Genomic DNA, 11,324 nt, shown 5'->3' on the forward strand with positions numbered 1-11,324 from the left:
ATATTATTTTGTGCCTCAAATGTGCATGGTAAACCTAATTATTTGCTATTGGTTTAAGATATGCTGAGACATGTTAAAATCTAACCTATCATAAAGAATGTTCCCCTTTCTAATAAGAAAAATAGGTGTTAGATATGTTCAGTTAAGTCTAAAAGGTACACTTATCATGCAGTATGGTATATACTTATTATTTCTTTGGTTTTTCTGTCTGGGTTATTTGTGCTCTAGAAGCATAGGACATTTAAAGTTTTACAATTATGGTATTATATTCTATCATTCCTTGTACCTAGGGGCATTTAGTTTATGTAGTTTGGTAACATGCAGGTGTGTTGTGATTGACAGATAACAATTCTTTCCTTGATGAGCAGCATCACTTTGCCTGTGAGATTACAAATTCTCAGACTTGACATACTAGAAATTTTGATGATGGAAGACAGCAAAACTTGTTTTGACTTGTCTTCTATGAAATTGATATTAAGGTTGAGAAACAATAGTGTTTTAAGACAAACATAAGTATTCACAAAAGAGACTATACTTAATGCTCATAATCCACTAGTCCAGTTTCTTATATTGTGAACAGAAAGCTCTTACCTCTTTTCATTTTTCCTATGCTCTTTCAGCTAGTAGAAAAATTTTTTTATAAATTTTTGCTTCAAAATATATAAATTGATCTTGTTTTCACTTATATAACATATCACTCACTCAAAAATAAACATAATTATAAATTTAAAGCATTTTATCCTCTGTAGTAAATTGTATTTTACTGGAAGACAAAAATATAACTTCTATTTTTTCCTAGCACTACAATAAAACTTGTAGTAAATATGTAGGTTATTACATACTGGAGAAATACATCAAATTGGAAATTGTGCCTTAAATTCTATTTCCAGTTTGGTAATAAATTTCCTAGGAATATATTTTTAAAACATGCATCATCTTTAGGGTTGAAATATCTACTTTACATATATTAAGTTTCTATGTATTCATAATATATCACTGAGCTATTTATTCTGAATCCTATAAAGATTTTTAGTTAAGACAATACCACCATACTTGTTTTGATTTCACAATAATTTTTTATCTCTAGTATCTGAGTCCTCCATCTTGGTTTTATTTTTTTTATTTTGAAATTATAGTATCTTTTAATAATGAAGAAATTGACAAATTATGGGCAGAAATTAAAGTCTGGCAAAGAGCTTGTAGTGATTTTTTAAATGTTTTTATTTAACTATCCATTTTTTTCTGCTTCTTCCTCCCTTCTTCCCTTTGCTTTCTACCCTCTCGTGGCACTTCCCTGCTCTCAATTTACTCAGAAGATCTTGTCTTTTTCTTCTTCCTATGTAGGTCCATGCATGTTTCTCTTAGGGTCCAGTTTGTTGTCTAGGTTTTCTGGGGTTGTAGACTCTAAATTTTTTTTCATTTTTTTTTTTGCTTTATGTCTAGAAGATACTTATGAGTGAGTACATACTATATTTGTCTTTCAGGGTCTGTGTTCCCTCACTCACTATTTTTTTTAATGGATTGATTAAATTTGCCTGCAAATTTCAAGATGCCATTATTTTTACTACTGTATAGTACTCCATTGTATAAATGTACCACATTTTCTTTCTCCATTTTTTGGCGGAAGGACACCTAAGTTGTTTCCAGGATTTGGCATTTACAAACAATGCTTTTATGAGCATAGTTGAACACATGTTCTTGTGCTATGATTGAGCATCCTATGGGTATATGGCCAAAAGCAATATTATTGGGTCTTTAAGTAAATTGTTTCTTAATTTTCTGAAAAATCTCATACTGATTTCCAAAGTGACTGTAAAAGCTTGCACTCCCATCAGCAATGGAAGAGCATTCCTTTACCCCACATGCTCTCCAGTATAAGTTGTCATTAGTGTTTTTGGTCTTGCCATTCTGATAGGTGTAAGATGTAACATCAGAGCTGTTTTGATTTGCATTTCTCTGATGGCTAAGGATTTTGAACATTTCCTTAAGTGACTTTCAGATATTTGAGATCTGTCTCTTGAGAGTTCTTTGTTTAGGCCTTTACCCCATTTTTATTGGATTATTTGTTCTTTTGATGTTAAGTTTTTTGACTTCTTTGTATATTTTGGAGATCAGTGCCCTGTCCAATGCACAGTTGTTGAAGATCTTTTACCAGTCTGTAGGTTGTCATCTTTTCTTATTGACCATGTCCTTTGCTTTACAGAAACATCTCAGTTTCAGTAGGTACCACTTATTAATTATTGCTCTCAGTATCTGTACTTTTGGGGTTATGTTTGGGCAGTGGTCTCCTGTGTCAATGTGTTCAAGTGTACTTCCCACTTTCTCTTCTATGAAGTTCATTGCGGTTGGCTTTATGTTGAGGTCTTTGATTCATTTGAGTTTTATGTTTGACAATAGATATGCATCTATTATCATTCTCCTACATGTTGATATGCCAGCGCCATTTGTTGAATATGCTTCCTTGGTTCTATTTTACATTGTTAGCTTCTTTGTCAAAAATCAGATGTCTGTATGGGTGTGGATTGATATCCAGGTCTTCTATTTGGTTCCATTGGTTCTCCTGTCTGTTTTATGCCATTACCAGGCTGTTTTCATTACTGTAGCTCTAAAGTAGAGTTTGAAGCCAGGAATTGTGAAGTCTCCAAATGTTCTTTAGGTGTACAGGTTTGTTTTGGCTATACTGGATTTTTTGTTTCTATATATGAAGTTGAATATTGTTCTTTTGAGGTCTTTGAAGAACTTTGCTGGTGTTTTGATGCAGTGCATTGAATCTGTAGATAGTTTTTGGCAAAATTGCCACTTTTACTATGTTAATTCTACCTACCCAAGAGCATGGAAAAAATTTCATTTTTTGGTGTCATCTTCAATTTCTTTCTTCAAAGATTCAAAGTTCTAGTCATACAGGTCTTTCACATATTTGGTTAGATTTACCCCCAAGATATTTTATGTTATTTTTGGCTATTTTAAATGTAATGTTTCTATGATTTTTTTCTTAGTCTGTTTATCATCTGTAAAAAGGAGGGCTATTGATTTTTTTGAGTTAATCTTCTATCCTGCTACATTAATGAAGGGGTTCACTTATATATACTATCATATTGTCAACAAATAATGAGAGTTGGACTTCTTTTCTGCTTTGTTTCCCCTATCTCCTTGTGTTACCATATTGCCACTAGTTTTTGGTGATGCTGAACTGCTCTTTGTGTTGTTGTGTTCTTTCCTTGTTTTCCTCTGATTGGGGCAGTTGGTGCTGTGTCTCTGGTGGTCACTAGTGTGAGTGGATCCACAGCTTAGATGGTTGCTCCTCATTGTGGAGTCAGAGCCATGGTTCTGATCATAATGGAGGTCACTTGACAATTCAGGAGGTTGGATCTTCTCATGCTGACACCAGCAGGGTTCAGACAGGTGGGCAGAGATCAGGAGGGAAGGTGGGACATTGTTTTTTTTTCTTTTTAAAATTAATTTTATTGAGCTATACCTCTTTTTTTCCTGCTCCTCTCTCTTCCTCTTCCCTCCCATTCAACCGTCTCCCATGGTCCCCGTGCTCCCAATTTACTCAGGAAATCTTGTCTTTTTCTACTTCCCATGTAGATTAGATCCGTGTATGTCTCTCTTAGGGTTGTCTTTGTTGTCTTGGTTCTCTGGGATTACGAATGGAAGGATGGTTTTCATTGCTTTATGTGTAAAAAGCACTTAGAAGTGAAAACATGATATTTGTCTTTCTGGGTCTTGGTTATCTCACTCAATATGATGTTTCTTGATTCATCCATTTGCCTGCAAATTTCAAGATGCCGTTATTTTTTTCTGCTGTGTAGTACTCCATTGTGTAAATGTACACATTTCCCTTATTCGTTCTTCAGTCGAGGGGAATTTAAGTTGTTTCCAGGTTGTGGCTATCACAAACAATGCTGCTATAGACATAGCTGAGCACATGTCCTAGAGAGTGTATTCTCTACTCATGATTTTTGTTTTTTGCTCTGCTTATGTATATAGGCTCTTTGAGAATTGTATAATTCTATATTAGGGGGAATAACAATTCTGTTTTAACTAAAATGTATTTTAAAAATATTTTCTATGAATTTTAAATAATTTTCAAATGAATTTGTAGAGAAGTGATCTGTTTATAACACTCAATATCTAAATAAATTACTGTGCAATTCTTTGTTTATGCATTAATTTAAATTTGTAACATTTTATTTTATTCATAAATGTTTTTGTACAACTTAAATATCTAAACATTTTATTGGGCCTCTTATCTGTTAATTCTCAAACAAATTTGTTGAAATGATATATTTTTCCATTTGTTTCTTGCTAGAGTAAGGGAAAAGTTATGTCTCAGCATTTTTTGTGCTCAGGGATTTTTCAGTTGGTATGTCATTAATTCTCCAGCTGCAGATACTCTGAATTTTTCCTTATTTAAATATTTCTCCATTCTGTAGTATAATGATTCCATCAAATCAACAAAAGATTTTGCATAGAAGAGGCTTTTAATTTTTATATTTTATATATTATCATTTATTTTTCAGTTACAGATATATCTTTTCTTGCTATGTCTTCAAATTCAAGACCTGCTTCTAAGTCCTTTGGATGCACTTGTAAGAGATGTGAAGCTGAAGCCATGTTTTCTAACTCTGTGGACAGCTATAGTAGCATGTATTGGATGTTGGTCTGATGTAAGCTACGGTTCTCTCTTATTATTTCACTTGATTATCTTTTGCTCCTCATTTACAAATACAAAATTTAATGTTAACCCATGCCAAGACTGTTGATTTCTTTCATATTTTATTTAAAATGTCCAGGCCAAATCACATTGTATATATTCTAGTACCTTGGTATACTTGCTGCATACCATAAAAGAAAGTTCTAGTTTTGATTTTAAATCACTTATGAATTAAATAAGTGCATCTCTATGAAATATGAACTATTGATATGAAAAGTAAAACTTATGCTTTATACTTCATTTTCATGTTTAAAAATTTTAAGTATTATGTAAATATATAAAGTTATTGATTACTAGTCTGGAAAATATACCTTCAGTTATGATTTAGAAAATTGAATATACAAACATATTTACCCATCATAATTTTCACTGATTCCAGCAAATTTCACTGCATCACATTCTACAAAAATTATTAATAAGAAAAGCAGAAGCGATATAATAGATGTCACCATTACAAATTTCATTTGGGCTTTACAAGACATTCTCAACTTGGAAACAATTAAACCTCCCAGAAGACTGCCAATTGCACCTCCTGGGATTAAAATAACTCCTAAGAAAGGAAAAAGAAAATACTGTTAAAACATATCCCATTGAAAGTACCAAAAGTAGCATATTGATGCCATTCCCTCTACTCAAATGTAAATTTTCAAAGTAAAAAAGTAAAGCTTGAAGATGTAGTAATTGAATAAATCTGGACTCCATAATATTTACATTCCTGTGAATGGGAATGGAGCCATTATAAGTCTACTGGATACCAGTAGTGGTGGTGATGCTCTTATACACTGGGTATCTAATAGCAGGGTATCTAATACCTAAGCAAACCGTGAACTTAGTTCATACCACATAAAAGTTATGAGCTGTCTTATTGAGAAATACTGTTACTTAGCTGATTGAATATATTACTTATTACAAGAGACTTAACTGAGATAATATGCTTTCACAAACTATCTAATGTACAAGAATTGGACCAATCAACTTACTGAGACCTCTCATAGATGATCAACATGAACAGTCTTACATGTCTGTGAGACTCCAGAATACCCAGTACAAGCAGTATAAGCTATGGTTTTTCTTTCTTTCTTTCTTAAAAAAAAATTATGTATTTATTATAGATACAATATCTTGCCTGCATGTATCCTTGTGAGCCAGAAGAGGGCACCAGATCTCATTAAAGATGGTTGTGAGCCACCATGTGGTTGCTGGGAGTTGAACTCAGGACCTCTGGAAGAGCAACCAGTGCCCTTGACCTCTGAGCCATCTCGCCAGCCACAAGCTATGGTTTTTCTAATTAAGATAAATATTTAGAAAGAGGAAACAGCAAGAAGATTATGAGCTGAAAAAAGCAAGGAAAATAGGACGAAGAGGAAAAGTAGAAAACACCCAGTATAATGCAGTACACTCATAAATAAAATCTAATCAGCTCAATATGTAGACAACTGTGTGTATATAATGTGATATGATAGATAGAGAACTAAATAGCAAGAGCAACACAAATAAAAGATTAAATCTGGTGACAGTTTGAATACATGCAAATGAAATGCCTGTAATGGTGGTAAAAGTGAAAGCAAAGAGGAAAGAAATAAAGGTGATAGGTGAAAATGAAGAACAAACAATAAAAGTGAACAATAAAAATACATAATTGATAAAATTCAAATTCAGGTCCCAAATGGTGAAATAGGAACATGCCACACTAGTTTTCTTTCCAATGGGATGGAAACAAAATAATACCCTTGGAACTTGTTATGGAAGGAATAGTGGGTGAGCACAGTCAGTTGTGTGTACAGAAAGCGAAACCTGGCACATTACACAGACTAGAGAGAATGGCAAATCAAGGTGAGCTCCTAGAGTGCAAATTTAACTCAGAAGTGGACGCTCTGCTCCTAGGTTGTCAAGTAACAATGACCTAGAACAAAAGGTTGCATCTTGCAGACAAGTAGCCTAAATCAATACCTGGCCTGGCATATGAAAACAAACTTGTTTCACAAAAGAAATTAATAAGCAGCTCAGTGAAATCTTAGTGCTAGAGCTTCTGGTGTCAGGACCCAGTTAGTCTCAGGCTGGAAGTCCCAACAGAGTCACACCTCAGACGTCTCGTGGACACCTCAATGCACAGTTGGTTAAGCAGCCATCACAGGCAAAGTCTAGACTGTTATACCTGGGTGAGTTTCTTTGACACAAGGTACAGGCAAATTTATGCTCACCCACACTGTGAGAGGCATTCCAGGCATGCCCCCTGTCTTGGATGCTTTCTGTACCCAAGGTTCCAAAAACTAAGTCTTCAGAGCAAACGGTCCAGCATTGTCCATAGCCTATACAAATTTAGTGGTCAGTGAGGAGAACTTGTTGTAGACCCAACACTGCCTACATATCAATTGTTCAGGAAAAAAAACTTCCTAAGTGAAGATATAAACCTACAGCAGTCTACAGTCCGCCTATATTCGTGTTGCAAGACAGGGTCACTGTTCTGCCACTAATATCCATGTTCAGAGAATTGCTATCTAAGACCCCAGAGAGTATACACTTTTGGTTCTGTCAGCATACCATGACTTTGGCAAATATTGAGCACAGCATGTTTCTGTCCCCACTACTTTGGTTGGAGCAGAGAAGAATTAGATCAATCTGAAAATACAACCTACCATTCTCACCCTATTCATAAAGAATTTCGACTGTAGAAGACCCAGAGAGATCTTACCCAGGAAGATGATTTCATTTATTTTTTCTCCATCTATTTTTATTTTAGCATTGCAGTTTCATTTCTTGTTATGTTTCTTACGTTTATCTTCATTTTAGTTGAGCTTTCCTCTCTTCTGTTTTTCTTTTTAATGATTTCATTCTTCCTTCTTTTAATATGTATTTTTAAGATTCAACTCATTCATCCTTCTCTTTTAATTTTCTAAATGCTGGTGATTTTCATGTACCCTAGGCAAGTGCTCCACCACTCAGTGACAGCTTCAGCCTTTCAACTTCCTTTTTTTACTAATACAATATTATTGTTTTCTAAAGCACTTCTTCCTTTCTCCTCCATCCCACAAGAACTGAGGATCAATCCCATAGCCTAGTGTACAATGGACTGGTACTATGCCCCGGACCTATACTTTCTGAAGAATTAATTTCATTGAAGTCACAACCCAGTCTCACTTGAACTCTAATGGGGTATATCTACTTAATAAAATAGGGGAAGAATACTTTCAAATGGCAGAGTAACTATCAACAGTGTGTAGAGAAGTCCACAATGTCTACCAGTGTCATTAATCCATGATGATTGTGGCACATCATTGCATTGGTGTTCCACAATTTCTGCTTCCTACACATCTGCTTGAGTTGCCAGAGTTTTTCCACTCTTTCAAGGATCACAGAAACACTACTCTTAGGTGGTAATCTCTGTCTCTAAACTCTATTCACAAATGAAGAAACTTGAAGATATTTTGTTATAGAGTTTTATTATAGAGACTTCTGTAAACAATTCAACATTAAATGAGACATCAATTATTACAAGCCTCACTAGTAGAAGAAAGTAACATAGCATGAAGGCCTGCATATAAAAGTAAAAAGGGAATCATTATGGGGTTAGGGAGAAACCTGATGCTAGGGAAATTCCCATCAATACCCAAAGATGACTCCCAGGTAAGCGTCCTAGCAATAGTGGAGAGGGTGCCTTAACTGGCCTTCCCCTATAATCAGGTTGATGACTACTGTAATTGTCATCATAGACCCTCCATCCAGTAACTAATGGAAGCAGATGCAGAGATCCAATTAAGACAAATCTAATATTGTATCTCTTAATATAATAATGGATATACAATTGCATGTATATAAAGAGTGGCATTGTCTGGCAGGGAAGTAAAAAAGAGTACCACAAAATAATTACAATGCGTTAAGTTCAAATCAATGTTAATCTGAAATACACAATTTCTGGTGAAAGAAATAGAAAAATTTGTGGGAAATCACATGAATATGTAAAAAAAAAACTTTGAGTGCAGACACACAAGCAAAAATGGATAGAAGCACAGAAAGAAGAACACACTGTGACTTGAGAAGACTGGTTTCCTAATGGGGAAGGGAGAGGACATCTTCAGGTACGTAGGTGGGAGACAGGAAGATAGTGAGCAATATAAACAGAATAGTGAAGGTTAATGTATTAAAAATATGGAGATATCATTGGAATGTTCTTTAGAAAATCACATTCAAGTACACTACACATTGTGCCTTTTGATTACATGACACATCCCTTATGTATATACAACACACAAATTTACACATCATGAAAAACTTGAAATCTCAGTAAGAAGAAATATCTACCTGTGAGAAGAGTGGCAAGTGAGGGCGTTAACAAAAACTGATTTTCTAAATATTTGGGCAAGAATTCTGCAGCTCCAATATAAGCCAGGGACTCTGTGGCTCTGCACATTGTATGATACATAAACAGAGGACTCTTCAACAGACACTGAAACAGAACAGATCATATCACAATGATTCCATCTCATCACATGGCAGTCATCCATTTGCAGGATTGGATCTCTTTAGTCTTAACTAAATGCAAGTAATTATCCAAGCAAAACTATATAGTTCTCTAGGCAGACACATCAGGATCAAATATTTATGTCATCTTCATACTACCCAGTATCACACACACACACACACACACACACACACACACACACACTCACTCTCACACACACACACACACACACACACACAAACACACACTGAGTGAACTCTAAATTATGTGAAGAAACACCGGTTTTGTGTATTTGCAAGTATGCAGATGTTAATTCATGTTCAGATTCACATGCAAATGTATGCCCATACATGTGTAGTTCAAATGACTTCAGGTGTCATTCCTCAGGTACAATCTATATTTTTTTTCTGTTCTTTCATTTCACAAAAAAGGAAAAGAAAATAAGAAAAGAAATTGTCAGATATAATAGTCTATAGATATACTGTTCTTGCTACTCTGTTCTTTTAGTATGTCTTACTGTTGTTACTAGATCAATGTTGTTTGTTTTATTTATATTTGCACCATAAAGTTTATTTATATTTTGCCACATAAAGTTTAGAAAAAATTATTATTATTTAAAATAAAAACCCATGCACTATGATTATCACTGTATTGAATTTATAGATTAGTTGGCTAAGTTATTTCCTACATGGCCATAGCTACTTTATGAATGAGCATTACACATATGTCAATTTATCCAAGTGGTTATTAATACAGATATGTTAAGTTCAATTTTATTCACGATATTTTTATGTATAGATGTTGAATGAGTTTCTGAGTTATTTATAGTTTGTGATTATGTTTTAGTCTATAATCCAATTTTAGATTTAGATAAAATGTATGCAAGTAGCAAGACACAGGGTCAAATCTGTTTAAAGATTATGTTTTCATGTACAGAAAAACCAGAAGTCAATACTAAAACAATATTAAAACTGATACTTTGGTACAGAAATTTGCAGCAAAACAAAACCAAAACAAAACCAAACTATAAAGTAAAATAGCATTTAAATACTCAAATCCGCTTTCTGTGAAAGAAATGGAAGCATTCACAATCAAAATAACTGTCAAAAATGCCCAGAAATGAAGCCCCTCTATAATGAAAATTGTAAATCCAGTGATGAAACAAATTGAAGTAGATATGACAAATGAAAAAATCATACTTGATCATAATAGAAAGAATACTGACAAATGAAAAAGTGAGCCATATATTCCATGCTACCTCAGCCACAACACTAGTGATGCTATTTCAGAACTATTGAAAACAATGTTGGAATTCATAAAATAGAAAAAAAAAGGTCTTAGTATGTTGAATTAATCTGTTACACAGCAAAACAGGAGGTGTTAGTATACCTGATATCAATACATACTACAGAGCCACAGTAAGGCAAATCAGCCTGACAAAAACAGAAAGGAAGACACAGAGCCCAGTGAGTCCAGGGTAAAACTATGCAGCCTATCCAAAACTATCAGTCATCTATAGCCTGCTGATTTTTGATAAAGAATCAAAAAGTATATGCGGAAGAGACAGGTTCTTCTACATATGGATGTTCACATGCTCATTTTTAAAGTTTCCAAAGTATTGTTAACAGTTTTAGCATAACCTTTACCAATGTCATGTGGTCATTCCACTCCTGCATTGTTAAAACATGTGCACGTAGTATTTACATAGAACTAAGAAGGCTAGTTATGGTTCTGCCTACCAGAAAGTCCAGAGCTTCAACGACTGGAGAAGTCTTAAATGTTCAAGAGTAGACTGAGCAGTACAATGCAACTTTAAAATGAAGTGAATGTCTTGTTGAAATATAATGAATTACTACAAAGAATTCATGATTTATTAAAAAGTAGTACTTTGAGAATAAGAACTTGGTGAAAATAAATCTTATCTTACATAGCATATCCTTTTAACTTTGAAAAAAATTCAACCAATTCATATCTACCTCTACAAAGTCAATCTAATCTAAAAATAAAAAATATTACTCACTTCTTTACCAAAACTAAAATACTTATATTTCAAGTGAATACAAAATTCACTTGAAAGTACGTAAGACTAAGGAGAGTCAAAACCATCATGGACAATAAGAATACTGGCAGAGATATCAGAGTACATAA

General features: G+C 34.0%; 1 protein-coding gene across 2 annotated transcripts in view; it reads right to left on the minus strand.

Moving 5' to 3' along the window:
• Positions 1 to 11,324, minus strand: part of LOC125405424 (solute carrier organic anion transporter family member 6A1) — a 70,066-nt gene that overhangs the window by 35,861 nt on the left and 22,881 nt on the right. For both annotated transcript variants that reach the window (XM_085696159.2, XM_048441989.3), the window contains exons 7-8: positions 9,017 to 9,161; positions 5,072 to 5,267 (exon numbers count right to left, since the gene is read on the minus strand). In XM_085696159.2, coding sequence (XP_085552285.2) covers positions 5,072 to 5,267; positions 9,017 to 9,161 — 341 coding nt within the window. The remainder of the gene's footprint in view (positions 1 to 5,071; positions 5,268 to 9,016; positions 9,162 to 11,324) is intronic.

Source organism: Myodes glareolus, chromosome 1, assembly GCF_982192425.1.
Source record: "Myodes glareolus chromosome 1, mMyoGla1.1, whole genome shotgun sequence".
Classification (NCBI taxonomy): domain Eukaryota; kingdom Metazoa; phylum Chordata; class Mammalia; order Rodentia; family Cricetidae; genus Myodes; species Myodes glareolus.